Here is an 18,519-nt window from a genome sequence, read left to right as displayed (position 1 = left end):
GCACCTCCGAGAAGCAACGCTCCCAAAAGTTTCAGAGCCGGTCTGTCCCTGCCGCCACCAGCAGCAGCCCAGCTTTCACAGCAACCAGCCACGGCGCAGGATCGGATTCCCTGAGAAACGCCAACCTCCGTTGCTAAGGAACAGCGCCTCGCTCGCTCTAGTCTCGCGAGACTTGGCAAAACTCTTCCCGCGCTTTTCCCACCGGCGCACGAGGAAGCAAGCGGTGGAGGCGCGGAGGGCGGCCATGGGGCGCCTTGAGCTGCTGCTTGTGGAGAATTTCAAGTCGTGGCGAGGCCGCCAGGTCATCGGCCCCTTCAAGAGGTTCACCTGCATCATCGGCCCCAACGGCTCTGGTAACCTGCGCCCCAGAGCAGTTCGGCCTGAGGGGCCACCGCGGCCACTGGCTCCGGCCGGCCGTAGGCCCGAGGGAACCCAGCCACTCCCAATGCTGGTGATGACCGGCTAGGCCGAGGGGACCCCTCCCTTTCAGCAGGGTGCCACTGTTGACTGCTGTAGGTCCAAGAGTACAGGGGCCACAATTGGCCTGAGGGTTCCAAGGGGCCTTCCCGTCGTTCTGAGGGGACCCAGGGGCGCCTCGCCCGTTGTCGCCCTGAGGGGACCAGCACGCCCCCCCCCACATCCTCCACCCCTGACTCTCGCTGTAGGCCTGAGAAGGACATGGGGTCTGGCCCGACCGGCCCCAGCCTGAGGTCTCTGCTTCACGAAGGACTGGGGCTAAGAGTTCCAGAGTCCTCAGCCCCCACCCACCCTTGCAGGCTGTCCTCACTCACCCATCCACCACCCAACAGTAGCAAATAACTAAGAATGAAATGGATTTGGCCGTTGTTGGAGAGAAAACATACACACACACACAAACACCCCGAGTGTAACCCAAGCGTAGTTAATGAGAAGCAGGGGAAATTTAGTGCCCAAAAGATAATTTCTAAAATAGTTTTCCTGGCTGGTGCTGCGTTTAAACCATTTACAGCAGAGGTCTCCAGTCTGAGCACTGAAGATTTGCTTTGTTCATCTTTTTCAACAAATGATTGTTAAGCCTTCTGTGGCCATCAGTTAATGTGTACTATCATAACGAACTTACCCACCACCTGATTCACTGTCAGCATCAGCATATTTTTTTTAATTTTAGATAATCTAGTGATAACAATCTTTTGAAAAAATTTTCATATAAAACAATATACATGTAATATAAAAACTTGACAATAACAACAGAAAAATCAAACATTTATTTACAATTCAGAGATGATTGCTCTGTTACTTTGGGGGCATATACATACAGATTTTTGCCCTAGGTAAACTTAAAAAAATGAGTTAGTACTTACTGTTTCTTCTTCAGAAGATTAGCCTTTCATTAAATGTTCATCTGATGCTCAAATCCAGATTTCCTCAACTAATTTCAAAATAGTATTCAGACAGAACCCTTTCCTACAGACCTACATAATGTATCGGAATGTTATTTCCCTTATCTTAATGTAGCACAGTGCTTTTTTTTTTTTTTTTTTTTAAAGTCCTTTCATGGCTTCTCACAATCTAAAGCATAAAGTTCACTTCCTTTAATGTAGTATGTTGTAGTTCTTAGATAACTTATCTAGCCTTTTCTCTTATACTCCTAAATATAAGCTTATAAAAGCAATATTCTTCTTTTTATTTTAAACTTAAATAATACCATGTGCTTAGTCCTTTGTACCTGTGATCAAGTGATCTTTTCCCAGGATAATATATTTACTTTTAGCACTCCCCTCTCTAAATTGACTTACTCCTTAAAACTTAACCTAGAATTATTCCTAAAAAATCTAGCTCAGTCTAGAGAGATGGCTCAGTGGTTGCAGGTATTAGCTGATCTTAAGAGGACCTGGATCCAGTTTCCAGCATCCACATGGTAACTCATAACCATCTGTAATTGTAGCTCCAAGGAATCCTCACAGCTTCTTCTGGTTTGTGCAGACACTAGGAATCATGTGGTATGCTTATATACGTGCAGGCAAAACACCTATGCAATAAAATTTTTTAAAAATTCAAATTGGTCTCTAGCTATTGGTGCTCTTGTTAGGTAGTTATATGGTACTTCAAATTTTTCCTTGCAAGTTATAATATAATTTCTTACATTTATTGGAAACAGAGCTGGAGAGATGGCTAAGCCATTAAAGGCTAGGCTCACAACCAAAAACATTTATTGGAACAGCGTGTGTTTTGGAAATCAAATATTTCACTCTAAAGTATGTTTGATTTTTTTTGCCTGTTCATTTGTAAAATGCAAATACCAATTCCACAGAAATTGTTGCACAAAATAACAGATGACAGGTGTCCAGCACCAAAAGTGGCTCAACAAATTGATCACATCCTTCCACTGTAAGCACCTTAGAGCAGTGAAAAACTTAGAACAAATTTAAAGTGCTAATTGTCTTTTGTTTGTGATTGTAGTATCAGGCCACATCTCATTCTCTGAAGTAGAGTGAGTATTTTACTAGGAATAGCAGAATGGTTGGCTTTTATAAGAATAATAAAAGTGGATTGACCAACAGTAACTTAAGACGGGTTACTTTCCTTACACCCAGCTGAGGTAGATTAGACTGTTTGCTTGGTTTTGTGAGCTTCCTGCTTTCAGGATAAACCAGTCTATGTGGGGATTTACTTGCTTCCTTAAAACTTCAGTTTGATTGCGTGGAACTTAGATGAGTTATTCTATTTGGTTTAGTCTCATAGTCTGGTATCTAGTTGTGAGGATAGTGCAAAACTATTACCTTCATTAAATTTTGATAGATCAAAACCTATAATTTACTGGTACTTAAAAAGAGTGTCTGATACATGTTCAGGAAAAAAAAAAACATCTGTAGGATGAATGGATATTTTGAGGGCTAAGAGATCAAAGATTAAGGAGGCTTTTTAAGATTTTGAATTAGGAAAGGAATGGCAAAAAGGAGAGTTATGTTTTAAGGAGTTGGAATAAAAAAGGATTGAAAGAACAGTAGTGTGGCTTCTATAGTTTTCAAATCTTGGTTCATCTGTATTAAGCAATCATAGCCTAAAATATAGCTCTTTCAAAATAGCTACTTTCCTAATGTTCTTTTTAAATTATTCATAGCAGATATCCTCAGTCTCTTGGCTTGGTTTGGTTTGTTCATTATCTTTTTTTTTAATAGCAGATGGTGATTAACACTAGTTGACAGATGAGCACTATACATTTCTCTTCCAATTATTCTATCCTTTCATCACACAGTTTTATCTTTCTGTGATATTTATTACCATATCTATGGTGGTTGAAGCCTTTAATTCCAGTACTTGGGAGGCAGAGGCAGGTGGATTTGTGAGTTTGAGTCTGTCCTGGTCTACATGGAGTTCTAGGACAGCCAGGGCCACATAGTAAGTAAGTAAGTAAGTAAGTTAAAAATACAACCTTTTGAACACATACATTAATTGAATAAAAATTTTAATTGGGAAAATATATTTTTGAGTAGATTTTAAATAATGGTCTATGAAAAGGTGTTGCTATTTGGTTTCATTACTGCCACATTTAATAATTCAGTACAATGAATGTTCATTTTGTCCTACATGTGCTTTTTACAGTAGCTTTTTGATGTGAAATTTCTCAACCTCCAAAAGCCATGGTTTTTATAGCTTTTTTATTTTTATTTTTATTTTATTTTATTTTTTTTGAGGCAGAGTTTCTCTGTATTACTGGCTGTTCTGGAACTCACTCTGTAGACCAGGCTGGCCTCAAACTCAGAGATCCACCTGCCTCTGCCTCCCTAGTGCTAGGATTAAGGCATATGCCATCACCACCTGGCTGTTTTTGCAGCATTTAAAAAAACTTATTGTTCTTTTTAGAATGACTCTAGCCCTCTAAAACCATCTTTGTTTACATTACTTTCTTGCACTGGAAATTCAAATTGCTTGTGTAATGGCTGGACTGACAATTGTGTCTTGGAATTACAGCTATGGGTTTGTAGTATAATATTAGAAATAAGTTTGGGGGGTCACAAGGAAAAAGATCACAATTCCAGCTGAAGTATGTATCTTGATCAAGAGAGTAAGCTTGGAAGAGCAAGCTCCCTGAGACTAGAAGTGCACTTGTTTTTTCTAGGGCAGGTAGTAGAGTCTGAGTCTTTTCTCCATTAGCTGGGATCTGACCTCACAGTCTTGGCAACTGGCTAGTTTTAAAAGAATTGGGGGGGGGGGCAAAAGGTATGAAGGAAAGCAGGAAGCAGTCAACCAATTAATTAACTTAAGTTCCAGGAATATAGCCAAACCTTTGTGTGGGAAAGTATTTTCTTGGTTGGGAGAAAATATTTGAATTCCTTGTTTCAAACACAAGGGGTTTTTGTATAGTTTTTATATAGCCTTGGCTGGCCTGGCCCTTGTTATATAGCCCAGGCTGGCCTCAAACTCAATGTGATCTATCTGCCTCTGCCTCCCAAGTGCTGGGATCAAAGGTGTATGCCCTCACAGCTGATTTAAACACAAATTTTATAGTTTTGCTAGAACTCATCTTTAAGGTTCCCTACAAAGCTAATCTACCAGTGGGATGGAAGACCTCCAGGACTACCCTCTGGTTTGGTAATCTGCTGAGCAATCCTTCAGTGTGTGGCATATAGTTTACTCAGGGCTGTCATGCATGACACTGAAGAAGTACAAAGCAAACTCAGCAGTGGGAAAAGCTAACTTCAGCAGTAAGTTATCATGTTGAATTGCCACCAAAAATCTTCATGGACTCCATGTACAGGGTTTTTATTGGGAGATGGACATGCTCTCTATCTATTACATATCCAAATTCCAGACTCCTAGCACATATTTAATTCTAGTCATGTCCCAAAAAGTTTAGGCACCATGAACCATCCCTACCAAGAAATTATTAAAACTTTGCCCAGATCCAAGTATAAAAATCATGAAAATTCTAGCAGTCTCAGTTTATACCTTGAGAAGTGTCTGTCTGTCTGTCTGTCTATCTATCAATCTGCTGTTATTTTTCAGGACAGGGTATCTCTGTCACTCTGTAGGTCAGGCTGGTTTCTTAATTCAAAAAGATCTGTCTGCCTCTGCCTCTCAAGTGCTGGGATTAAAGTCATGTACCACCACTGCCCAGCTAGCTTTTTAATTTTTTTTTAAATATAGAGGGGTATGGTGCTGTTATGTTTATGTGATCATTTCCCTATTTATACAATGGGAAATAGAGATGTTAAGTCATTTGCCCTGTGTGATACTCAGTAATAGGAGAGTGCTGAGGTCCATGTTTGTTTTAACTTTATTTAATTAGTTTTTTGATTCATATGTTTATATCCTTACATTCACACCTTTCTGCCACAGCTATATGGTAGAAACAGTACACCTATTAAGAAACTCTGGAGTTTCTCAATCACATAGATTTGTTCCAGAGAGGGAGGAGTGATAAGAAAATGGGGGCAAGACCAGGCTACAGAAATCACAGAGACAGCTGACCTGAACAAGGGGGAGCTAATGGACCCCCAGACTGATAGCTGGAAAATCAGCATTGGGCATGCTCAGACCCCCTGAACATGGGTCTCAGTTAGAAGGCCTGGGCAGTCTAAGGGACCTCTGACAGTGGAACCAGGATGAATCCCTGGTGCATGAAAGGACTTTGGGAGCATATTCCCCATGGAAGGATACTTCCTTAGTCTAGAGGCAGGAGGGATGGCCTAGTCCCTACTCCAAATGACTTGACAGATTTTGTTTATCCCTCCTGGAAGGCATCACCATCCCTGTGGAATGGGGGTGGTGGTATGGGAGGGGAAGTTGGGGGCATGGGAGGGAGGGAGAGGGAACTGGGATTGATATGTAAAATAAGAAAAAATATAAATTATTTTAAAATAAAAAAATAGATTTTGAACATTGGCTAGATTTCACTTCTGTTTTCTTTGGTTCTCAGAAGATTTTTCAGTCATTAAGAATGAATCTTTTGATTCAGGAGGCAGAGGCAGGCGGATCTCTGTGTTCAAATGGTCTACAAAATGAGTTTAAGGACAACTAGGGCTACACAGAGAAACCCTATCTTGAAAAACCACCAAAACAACAACAAAAACAAAAACCCCAAGAACAAAAAGAATCTTCACCTTCTTTTCTTCTTCAGGAAAATCTAATGTAATGGATGCACTTAGTTTTGTAATGGGAGAAAAAACAACTAATTTAAGAGTAAAAAATATTCAAGAACTTATTCATGGAGCACATATTGGAAAACCTGTTTCTTCTTCTGCAAGTGTAAAAATTATATACATAGAGGACAGTGGAGAAGAGAAAACATTTACAAGGATTATCAGAGGTAATTTTGTGTGTGTGTGTGAGATAGAGAGAGACAGAGACAGAGACAGACACAAAGAATATTTTTGTTTAGGGTCTGATTGCCTGATCTTTCTTTGAAGTTTGTGACTTACTAATCACTGGCATTTTACTTCCTATTAAGTGTCTTGCTTAAGCAGACTCACTTTCAATACTATGACAGGTAACATTTTTATACTTGGATATTTGCTTAAGATGAAGGAGGGAGCTATCTCTGAATAGACATTATAAAACTTCTTTCTCTGCTTCTCTGTACTTGTTTTCTTAGTAAGTAAGTATATTTTTGGCTTATATACACCTAAAAGCAACTCAAATAAAATGTTTATCTTGTATTCATTAATTTCCTGTGTTACTATAATAAACTGTTATGGCTCATCTGTAATAACTATATCATACAAGGACTCTTAAGTCACGAAAGTAGGTATATATTTTATTCTTACTTGTTTTTGTTTTCTTTCTAATTCACTAAAATAAATATTCCCACACTCCCTCCCTCCCTTTCTTGACAGGATCTTGATATGTAGTACAACTGACCTTTAGTTCACAATCCTACTTAGGCTCTTTAGGGCAGGCATTGAATATACATGTTACCATGTCTGCCTTCACTACATTTTATAAAGTATGCAAACTGCATTACTAACTTAAGTTTATATATATATTTTAGATATATTGTTTAGGTATTTCTGCATTTTATCACTTGGAGTAGTCATTGACCTATTTTTGCATTCCCTTTTGGGCATTTTAAAAAAATTGTGATGGGCTGTCAATGTGTTGTTAATACAAGCTCAAGCGATCCTCCAAAAGGTGCTGGAATTCTGGGCCATGTCACCATACCTAGCACTTGGCTTTTTAACTGAGAATTCTCCATTTCAGTAAAAATTCTTTGTTCACTGTATTAAAAATTGTAATAACTTCCACCACATGTAGAAACATCCCATCCTTACAGATACAACTTGCTCACATGCTATTTTATTTTATTTGAATATTTTGTTTATATTGCTTAGATATGAACTCTTTCAGATAAAACACTTTTATCTGTTAGTACTGTGACATGATCTTTAGTATAATATATAATATTTATTAAGTAATTAAATGGGTTTATGTATAGGTGTATTATGTTATTGTAAAACTATTTCAGTGAAAACATTTTATAACAATTTATTTGTTTATTTTAGGGGGATGCTCAGAATTTCATTTTGGGGATAAACCCGTGAGTCGTTCTGCATATGTAGCACAGTTGGAAAAGATAGGTATAATAGTCAAAGCACAGAACTGTCTAGTTTTTCAGGTAAGTAGTTATACTCGTTTATTTGGTTTGTTTTTAAGATGTTACCACATTTTACATGCTGTTGTGCTTTACTGTTACTAATAGGGAACTGTAGAGTCAATTTCTATGAAAAAACCCAAAGAGAGAACCCAATTTTTTGAAGAAATCAGTACTTCAGGAGAGTTTATAGGAGAATATGAGGCAAAGAAAAAGAAGTTACAAAAAGCTGAAGAAGATGCACAATTCAATTTTAATAGGAAAAAAAATGTAGCTGCAGAGCGGAAGCATGCAAAAATCGAGAAAGAAGAGGTAAGGTGTCTTGAACATGTCACCAGTAATAAGTACATACTTTTAAAAATTCTGTTAAAATATAAGTAATTAGCCAGGCATGGTGGTGCACAATTTTAATTCCAGGTCTCTGGAGACAGACAGGCAGATCTCTTAGTTTGAGGCTAGCCTAGTCTACAGAGCTAGTTCCAGTACAGCCAGAGCTATACAGAGAAAGTTTGTCTCACAAAAACAAGAAAAAAAAAACTGAAAAGAAGCAAACAAAACCCTGCATTATTGGCTGTAGGGTACTAAAAGATTCCATTAATAATGTGAAACAAAATCTGACATTCAGTAAAAATTAAAAAAAGGTAAACAGTTTTTTAACATTATTTTGTATGTGTATGTGCACATGTTCAGATCCATGTGTGGTGGTCAGGAATCAGGTCTCCCTTTCACCACGTGGTTCCTGGGGATTGAATATAAGCCGTCAGGCTTGACAATAAGTACATTTAACCTGCTGTGCCAACTTGCTGCCCCAATATAAAACTTTTATATGTCTGCCATATAAGACAGTACAGCAGAGATACTCAAAACTTTTGGGTCTTGACTCTTGTACACTTGTAAATGTTACTGAGGACCCCAAAGAATTTTTCATAAGAAATTGCATATCTATCTATCTCTCTCTCTCTCTCTCTCTCTCTCTCTCTCTCTCTATATATATATATATATATATATATGTAGTTATATATATATATGTATATATAGTGTGTGTGTTTCATTTTTATTATTTTATATGTGCATGGGTGTTTTGCCTAAAAGTGTACATGTGCACCATGTGCCTGGTGCCTGTAGAGACCAGAAGAGGTCAGTGGATCCTCTGGAACTGGAGTTGCAAACTGTTGTGAGCTATTATGTGAGAGCTGAGAATTGAACCCGAGTCTTCTGGGAGAGCAGCCAGTGTCCTTAACTGCTGAGCCATTTCTTCAACTCTGTTTATTCTGTTTTAAATTAAAACTGGGTATTTTAACTTGTTAAGCTCTTTCATCTTAATATGGATAATATATTTTTAATGAAAAATAACTACATTTCCAAGAACAACACTGTATATTCTTTTATGTTTGGCTTAATAGACCATGGCTGGATTCTCACCAACACTAATGATCTTTTTTTACATGGGTGATGCATTGTAACTCAAGCTTTCCCCAAACCATTTCCTTATTAACTACTTGTTGCTCAGAAGCCATTTTAAATTACTGTCTCCTCCTTTCTGTTGTGTTACTAATTTAGTTTTCTTTGTAGCATATAATTCTGTGCAAAATTATCTTGTTTGCTTTTTTTAGTAGTCTCTGAGTCCAATGCCCTCTATTGGAAAAATTGGAATATAATCTTAATAAGAAGAAGGATGGTAGTCTGGCATTGTTGGTGCAGGCCTTTAATCCCAGCACTCAGGAAGCAGAGGCAGGTGGATCTTTATGAGTTTGAGGTCAGCCTAGTCTACAGACCTAATTCCAGGGCAGGCTCCAAAGCAATACAGAGAAACCCTGTCTCAAAAAAAAAAAAAAAAAAAAAAAAAACACATATCTGCCATGTAGCTCAGTAAATATTTGAAGAAATAAATGATAGGTGGATGTATTACTTATTAGTAGTATTGCTTAGTTTCTTTATATTGTGAATGTGTATATATGTTTCATATTTTGTTAGTGAAAAGAGGTGGGTAGTAAGTCAGAACATAGTATTTAGAGCATACTGAAATAGCTTATAGAATAGCAGAACTTAAAACATTTTCATAAAGACAATTAGAATAGTCCCATTTCCTGATTATTTTTTTTTTTTGGAACATCCTTGGAAGGTATCTATTTACAACTTACTAGTGGAAAGTTTGTTGACCCCACCTTATAAGATGGTGGCCCACTCCCTTATTTTCTTTATTGTTAGCAAAAATCTTAAGAGCATTGTTCCTTTTCATGTGTAATTTAAAATTTTAATAGTTCTATTAGTTTTATCAGTGTAAAATTACTTCTTTTTTTCATAAATAGCATTTATTTATTTATTTATTTATTCTGCAGACAATCTTTAAAGCCAAGGAATTCAGGCAAGTGCATACAATGAACTAAAAAGTGAATTTTAACTATGCACAGTAATGTCTCATGTTTATAATTATTGCATATAATTTAAACAGATTTACATAATAATTTCATTTCTAAGCACCTGTTTGAGTAACTAGGTTACTCCCTTTACTCCCCCTACTTTTTTTTTATTTTATATAACCAAGTCCATTTAAATGAAAACAAATATTTATAGATAATATTTGGGAATTTGGGCGTCGTTCTTTCCAAACTACTTCCTGTGGGTAAGGGGCACTGTCATGGGGGATTCGAAGAAGATTCAGAAATCCTGGCTGTAGTCTGTAAGGCTGCTTTGTCCAGCTGTTTTGAATGTAGGATCACCTGGTACTCTGTTTCAGATGGTCTGGCTTGATCAAACCACATTAGCCTGGAAGGAATCCACATCTTTTCATTTTCTGTGGAAACAAAAATAGAAATCCTTTTCCCCAGTAACTTGTCCTTGAACTTAAATTTTGGAGTCAGAGCATTTTTTTTAAATTTAATTTATTACTTTACATGTCGATCCCAGTTCCCTCTCCCTCCCTCTTTCCCTCCCTTCCTCCCTTCATCCCTCCCTTTTACCCTCTCTGCCCTCTCACATGCACTCTAAACACCCTCCCCTCCCATCCCCCACCCCAATTCCATATGTAGGGGAATGCCATCCAGTTGGGGTCATGTAGGTCTGACAGGTCATGTGAAGTAGGGACTAGGGCTTCTCTCCTGTCTCTAGATTAAGGCAGTTATCCCTCCATGGGGGATGTGTTCGCAAAGTCCTTTTGTGCACCAGGGATACATCTGGTTCCACTGTCTGAGGTCCCTTAGACTGCTCAGCTGAGACCCATATTCAGGGGGGCCTGAGTCAGTCCCATGATGGCTTCCCAGCTTTCAGTCTGGTGGCCCATTAGCTCCTCCTTGTTCAGGTAAACTGTCTCTATGTGTTTCTGCTGCCTGGTCTTGTCCTCTCCATCTGCATCTGAATTCTACTTCAACTCAGTGTTTATGTATGGGTGTTTGCTCCTGTTTCCAACAGGCATTAGTTGAGGGCTCCATGGATAAGTTAGTTGTTGATCTCACTCTCCAGGAAGGGCGTTTATGGTAGCCTTTCCACGGAAGCTCAAATTGTATTTGGCAGCAGTCTTGTAGTTCTCTAGACCTTTCTTTGTGTTCAAAATTACTTCTTAGAGCAAGAATTTTACTTGGAATCACTGTAAAGTGGCTAGGGACTTATATATATATATATATATGTATGTATGTATGTGTATATACATATATATATAAATGTGTGTGTATGTGTTTTATATATATATATATATATATATATATATATATATATATTAAAGAAGATGATATCAGCAGGGTTAAGGAACTTGTCAGACTTTCTGAGGACCCATTGACAAACAGGTGCCACTTCACTGTAACAATCTGGTCACTGAGTGTGTGAATGCAGACTCATTTCTTTGTTGCTGTTTTATTTTAAGAGTATATTAAGAAGTCTTCAAACAATTCTACTTTTGTCAGGAATAATCTTTCTTGGATGAATGTGGTAGTACACACTGTAATTTCAACACTTAGGAGATGGAAAGGAAAATCAGGAGTTCAGGGACATCCTCAGATGCTTAACAGGTCTGAAACTAGTTCCTGTCTCCAAAAAAAAAAAAAAAAAAAAAAAAAAAAAAAGAGAGAATGCAGGGAAGAGATAATTGTTTCCATAACAAATTTCTGTAACAAATTAGTGATGATGTGCTAATACACTAGCCAAGTTCATGAGCAGAAGCTTAAACGTATACCCTTTTACCTTCTTTTGTACTGTTTTATAGGCAGAACATTACCAAAGTCTTCTTAAAGAATTGAAAATAAACAAGATACAGCTGATGCTTTTCCAATTATATTACAATGAAGAAAAAATTAATGTTCTGAACACTGAATTAGAGCATAAGGACAGGAGTTTGAGTGTTGTAAAAGACACTCTTTCTCACCATGAAAACATAATTAAAGCCAAGAAAAAGGATCATGGCATGTTAACTAGACAACTACAGCAAACGGAAAAAGAACTGAAGTAAGTTTTTAAAATAATACTAGCAGTTAGGCTTTTTTAAAAGGTTTTTTTAATGGCATTTATTTTACCTGTGCGTTTGTACATGTGAATACTGGCTCATGCTTAATGCAACATTCATGAGGAGGCCAGAGGACAACCTACAGAAGTCAGTTCTCTCATTTCACCTTGTAGGTTCTAAGAATTAAACTCAGGTTAATTTTGTCAACAAGTATCTTTACCCACTGAGTCATTTCTTTGGTCCATAATTGAGTTTCATGTAAATTAAGAAAATATAATTGATACTTTAGAAGTTAATGTGTTTGTGGAGACAATACTGTAGACTGAACTTAGACCTTCATACTTGATAGGTAAGCACTTTACCACTGAGCTGTGTTCCCAGCCTACAAGTTAACTTTTAAAAACTTGTATTTATTTATTTTGGTGTTTTGTTCTTTTTTGTTTTGAGACATAATCTCACTGTATAGCTAGCTCTGACTGCCCTCAAACTTGCAGAGATCTGCCTGCCTCTGATTCCTGAGTGCTGGGATAAAAAATGTGTACTACCATCCCTGGTTGAAATTGACTTTATAAAATGTACATTTTATTTTGGAATGCCTCTAGATATACAGAAAATTTGTAAATATAGAACCTTTCTCCTATAGTCCCATGCCATTTCTCCTACTACTAACATATTAGTATAGTTAGAATGTATAAGTCAATATTGATACATATTAGTTACATCCACATTTCATTCATAGTTTCTTTATGTCTGTGTAACATCTCTTTTTCTGGCCCAGAGTGCCACATTACATTTAGTTATTTGTTCCTGGACTTCTTTGGGCTGTGACAGTTTATCAGCATGGCAGTTTTGAAGAAATACTGTTGCAAGGTTTGTATGGGCTGGTTTTCTGAGGGTGAAGAAGTAAAATATCATTCTGCATATTCTAGGCATATCCTGTGCATAATATCAACATGTGCACTATTAAATGTTAACCTTGATCACCTGACTAAGATTGTGTTTGTCAGGTTTCTCTGCAGTAAAGTTAGTCCTCTCTTTCAGCACAACTGACACAGAGGTGAGAGTTTCTCCACTTTGAAGCAAAGCCCAGTGATACATTGTATTTCTGCACAAGAGATTCATCTCCATTATTTGTTCAGTTTTTGTTTGCTTGTTTTCCAAGACAGGGTTTCTATATGTATCTCTGGCTGTCCTGGAACTCTGTGTAAACCAGCCTGACCTTGAACTCAGAGATCTGCCTGCCTCTGTTTTCTGAGTGCTGGGAATACAGGTATGTGCTGCCACCCAGATTGTTCAATTATTTTTTATATAACTGTACTTAGATATATTTTCTATCTGGAATTAAAGCACAATACTGTATTGCTTATTTTACTACTTCAATTATTCTTTGAATTGTTTCCCTTATCCCTATATCCCTTAGACACATCCCATCATTGTGATTTTTTTTTCCTGTTTAGCACTTCTTTACTTTCTGTCATTGCAAAATACTCCAGGCTTATCTTGTCCGACCTAGTCCTAACCACATTCCCAGGTTTTATGAACCTACCCCAGGCCTAGGACCAATCACCTCTCCAAGGTTTATTTTGGTTTTTTTTTTTTTTTTTTTTTTTTTTTTTTTTTTTTTGATTAGAGAGTAGTATTAGGATCCTACATCTACATCCTAAGTCTGGTCACTAATACTGTTTCTAGACTTTCTCATCTGGCAGATTAAGAAGTCTTTAACATTTTGTTTACATAAGGTATACTCTTGGTGCTATAAAGTTCCTTTGGTTTTGACAAATTCATAGTTTAAAGACTTAAAAAAAATACTCTTCTGCTTCTACTATTCAACTCTTTCCCTCTCCCTTACCCAACCTCTGACAACTACAGGTCTGCCTAATAATATCTGCAAGATAACTTTTAGAATTTAATTTTTGAATGATATCTAATCAAAGTTACTTTTCTTTTGGCCAGGCTTATGCTTTTATTCCTAGCACATGGGAGACATGAAGATCTCCTCAATCAATATCAACTTTGTATATATATAGCGAGTTCCAGCCCAGCCAGGGCTACATAGTGAGGCCCTGTCTCCAAATAAAAATATAAATAAATACCTTTTTTTGTGCTAAAATAAATTTTTAAAAATTACTTTTTCCTTTTTAGATCTCTCGAAGCAATTTTAAATCAGAAGAGACCCCAGTACATTAAAGCTAAAGAAAATACTTCTCACCATCTCAAGAAATTGGATTTATCTAAGAAATTGATAGCAGACAATGAAAAACAGTGTTCTAAGCAGGAAGATGACATACGAGCCTTAGAGGCAGAACTGGTTGATTTAGATAGAGCTTGGAGAAGTTTTGAAAAACAGATGGAAGAAAAAACTTTACATAAAGGGAAAGACATTGAATTGGAAAATAGTCAGGTGAAAAAATGAAAATACTAGAAACTTTTTTATTGTCTCAGTTTCTTTTTTAATTAGAAAAAAATTAAAGAATGACATCTCTGATGATTTATTGAGATTGTCTTTAGAATATACATTGTAGGAATTAAAAATTATTTGATCTGTTCACAGAATCTAAATTTAAACTTGAAACTAAGCTATTTTTCCTTCATGTAGTTAGATGGTGTTATAACCTTACCGGTTAGTGAAAGCCCAGTATTACCTAGAGTTGTACTGTAATAAAAGTTAGGTAATTGTTACTATTTTAAAGATAAAACAATTCTCTTGTGGATATTATATAAACTTAAAGATCAGATATATGTAGCTGTGAAGAGACTTAATTGATAGAGGAAATTACTTAAGATAATTTTAACTGTTTAGTGATGAGTTAATAGTCAATGTAATGCAGTATACAGAATTAAAATTATTAATCAGTAAACTAAACTACAAGAATGTAACTCAGTTTTCAAACATCCTTTCAATTAAAGTATCATTATTCATTCCTTTCATTGAATTATGCTAGTCTTGTGTCACAACATACATACACCAAAGTAATTGTGACTAGGTTTCTAGATTGATTTTTCTCAAGATTTTCTGTCAGAGACCTTATTATAGAATTTGTCTTGATTAGTTTGTTGTTCTATCTAAAGAGTTTTTAATAAGGAAATTTTCATACTAAGTTCACATATTTTACCTGGAGAGATGTCTAATTATGATCTAATTTGTATAAAGATTTTGATGAGAACAGGATGTCATACAAATAATTTCATTTAGGTGAGTAATGTGTCAATGCTGTTTGTATAGCTGGATCGTTACAAAGATCTTAAGGAGCAAGTAAGACGGAAGGTAGCTATAATGACACAGCAACTGGAAAAACTGCAGTGGGAACAGAAGGCAGAAAGAGAAAGACTGGCATTTGAAAAGAGGAGGCATGGAGACACTCAGGTACCATGGATTATATGGTCATAGTTTAGAATTATTTGCAGTGAGATGTTACTCCCATGTATACTACTTTTTCAACATATAAATGGATTTATATCAAACAAATTTTAGAAATTATGAGGGGCTAAGAGCATATAGAAGACTGATGTCCTGGGCTTGACTTCCATAGCACAGCAAAATAATTGATGCACTTTTATACTTAGGCAGTGCCTTTGTTCCTGTGTTCAGGAAATGTTTTCTGTGTATATAGTAATGAGGCTGGTCTGACAATGCACTTTAGTTCAGTGGAATGAGGGGAGTAAGTCTCATCATAGAGATGAGCACAAAGGACAATAAATACACTCAGCTCTTTGTATTTGTGGGTTTTGAAGCTGTACACTCAACCAAGGATCAACAATACTGGTAAAAATGTGTTTAAAGAACATTTTCTATGTACATTGTGTCATTCCCTAAGCAATACAATATAATACCTATTTATATATTATATATTAAACATATATTATACATATTATATATATTTATAGAGTACCAGGTATTGTAAGTCTTCCATAGATGATTGATTTAAAGTATAGAGGAATAGATATATGTTGATTATATATAAATACTGCCATTTTATATAAGCATGTGAGTATATGTAAATTAGACTAACAATCATAGGTTCTGAAATTATTTCCCCATAGATATGATGAATGACTGTAGCCCAAGAGGAGCTAGTCATTCTATGTTGGAACTATTAAGGTAGTGTTATATTCTTGCTCAGAGTAAGGCAGACTTGGTTTTCAGCCCATCCTGTCTATCTTGCTTGTTACTTATTATATTTCTCTGGGCCTTGCATTTTGCATTTGTGTGTACAGTAAGGATAGGCATATTACAGTGAAGGACAAACTCAGTGGTCACTCCATCTAAATGTTCCATGGTTCCTTTTCTAAAGACTAAGGATTGAGCATAAAACTACTGTTACTGCATATTCAACAATGAAAGTTTATTATACATTATGAAGTTTTTCTGAACCACCCTGATATTTGTGTATAGAGCATTGTAAATGCTGCTGTGAGCCCAATTTGTTTTTAAGTAATGATTTTTCTCTTACCTGTATTCACTGACTTGGTAATTTGTGGTTATACTTATGTAAATACTGCACTAAAAGTTTGAGCATCTAGCTCTCCATCTTTCAAAACTCCAGCCACATGTATCTCCAGCTGCTACTTCAGGCTCTCCAGTTTGGGTGTTAAACAAATATCTCAAAGTTAGACCACAAACTGAACTTCTGATCTTTTCACCAAAATTTTCTTCAGTCTTTACCCTTTCCAATTATGACATTTTAATTTTACTCGTTACTCGGGTAACTAATATTACATTTATTTATATGTTTGTGCATGTGAATACCCAAGCACACTGTGATGCATATGTAGAAGTCAGAGGAAAACTTGAGAGTTGGATTTTTCCCTTTTTTGATGTCCTGATGATTGAACTCAGTTCATTACTTGGCTTAACAGAAGACACCATTACCTGCTAAGTCATCACACAAACCCTAAAAATTTTCATGTAGTAATATTTGATACATATCAAGCTTTTAACAGCTTACAATATAATAAATTTTAGCTGTGTCATTTTATAGGTTTGGAATTGTTATGAGTATGTTTTCCCACCAGCCTGGTCCCTCAGCTGTACCAGCCCCAAATAACACACAGATGCTATATTAGATATAATGTTGTTGGCCTGTTACTAGCATTACTTATTGGCTATCTCTGTCTTAAATATTAACACATTTTTATTAATCTAAGTATTTTCACGTGGTCTTATCTTACAGGAGAGAGGGGCCAGAATTCTGCTCTTCCTGTCCTACATCTTGAAACTCCTCCCTACTACTTCCCAACTCCTCCTTGTCTCCTAGTCCCGCCTATCTTGCTTTCCTATTGGCCAACAGTGCTTTATTAATGAACCAATAAGAGAAACATTTACAGAATGACATCTCCCATTATCTCCTCTCTTCTGTCTAAATAAAAAGAAGGGTTTTAACCTTAATAAAGCAAAATATATAACAAAACAATTGTCAAATGAGAACCACAGTTAACATTTAGCAAGATTTAAAGAAAATATTTCATCATCTATCCTATCTTTGTGAGTCTAAAGTCCTATATGTAAATTATCTTTAATCCTAACTAAGGAAAACTAAAATCATAACTATCTGTTTTCAGTTCCATCAAAGACCTCAGAAGGATAATATATAAATTCTAGAAATAACAAAGACATCTTGCTACCTGATCAGTTACCTGAAGTTCTTCTGTAATGTTCCATCTTCAGCCCATAGGCCATAGTGTGTCTTGCAGACTCCTCAGCAAAGCAGGAAACTTTAAACTGTCCACCTTATTGGTAGTTTGTTAGTCATTTTTCTCTATGTCCTGTAGACTGTCTGGCAGACTCTTCCATGAAGCAGGAACCATGAAGCAGGATTTTAGTTTTCCTTAGTTAGGATTAAAGATAATTTACATATAGGACTTTAGACTCACAAAGATAGGATAGATGATGAAATATTTTCTTTAAATCTTGCTAATGTCCATCTTGTATCAGCAGTCACTTTCCTGTGGGTCCTGCATGTCCTGTTTATACAGCAGACAAGAGTAATATCTTGCCCAAATGACTAGTCTTGTCATATTGAAAGTAAACTCCATAATGCGTTTCTTCAATGTCCATCTTCTTTTCTGACTCAGGTAGTGTTGCCAAGAGCAGTTAAGTCTCATATCAAGAAAAACCCTAAACCATTTTAAATTCCATATTCTGTAGGTCTTTGAAAGGTTTGAAGAATGCCTATTCATCTCAAATACATCTCTGTGTATCTAGAAATCCTAACAAGCTTAACTAAAGTTTTGACTATCATAGGTATATATCTAAAATCTGTACTAAATTACACATTACATTTCTAAATGAGCTATATAAACATAATAACCTAAATAAGAGGAGAAATATACATATCAAAAATTGACCTTAAATTTGTATCAATCAATGAAAATCCATAATCCCCTTTTTACCTTTAAAGAGATTGGTTGTGGTCATTAACCATTTATAACCAACCCCATATAAGTGAAAACAAGCATTTATAAACAATATTTGGGAATTTTGGCATCGTTCTTTCCAAACTGCTTCCTGCTGGTAGGG

The 18,519-nt window shown here is 36.3% G+C and overlaps 1 protein-coding gene across 1 annotated transcript in view; it reads left to right on the top strand.

The window, feature by feature from the left end:
- Window positions 1-221: 221 nt before the first annotated feature.
- Smc1b (structural maintenance of chromosomes 1B) overlaps window positions 222-18,519 on the top strand; it is a 59,005-nt gene continuing 40,707 nt past the window's right edge. The window contains exons 1-7 of the mRNA XM_051189551.1: window positions 222-353; window positions 6,101-6,289; window positions 7,482-7,594; window positions 7,679-7,882; window positions 11,766-12,004; window positions 14,145-14,403; window positions 15,226-15,366. Of these exons, the coding sequence (XP_051045508.1) occupies window positions 245-353; window positions 6,101-6,289; window positions 7,482-7,594; window positions 7,679-7,882; window positions 11,766-12,004; window positions 14,145-14,403; window positions 15,226-15,366 (1,254 nt within the window). The 5' untranslated portion in view covers window positions 222-244. The remainder of the gene's footprint in view (window positions 354-6,100; window positions 6,290-7,481; window positions 7,595-7,678; window positions 7,883-11,765; window positions 12,005-14,144; window positions 14,404-15,225; window positions 15,367-18,519) is intronic.

This window comes from Phodopus roborovskii, unplaced genomic scaffold (genome assembly GCF_943737965.1).
Source record: "Phodopus roborovskii unplaced genomic scaffold, PHOROB, whole genome shotgun sequence".
NCBI classification, from domain to species: domain Eukaryota; kingdom Metazoa; phylum Chordata; class Mammalia; order Rodentia; family Cricetidae; genus Phodopus; species Phodopus roborovskii.
The sequence above is the reverse complement of the archived record's forward strand: the minus strand, read 5'-3'. Positions and strand labels throughout refer to the sequence as shown.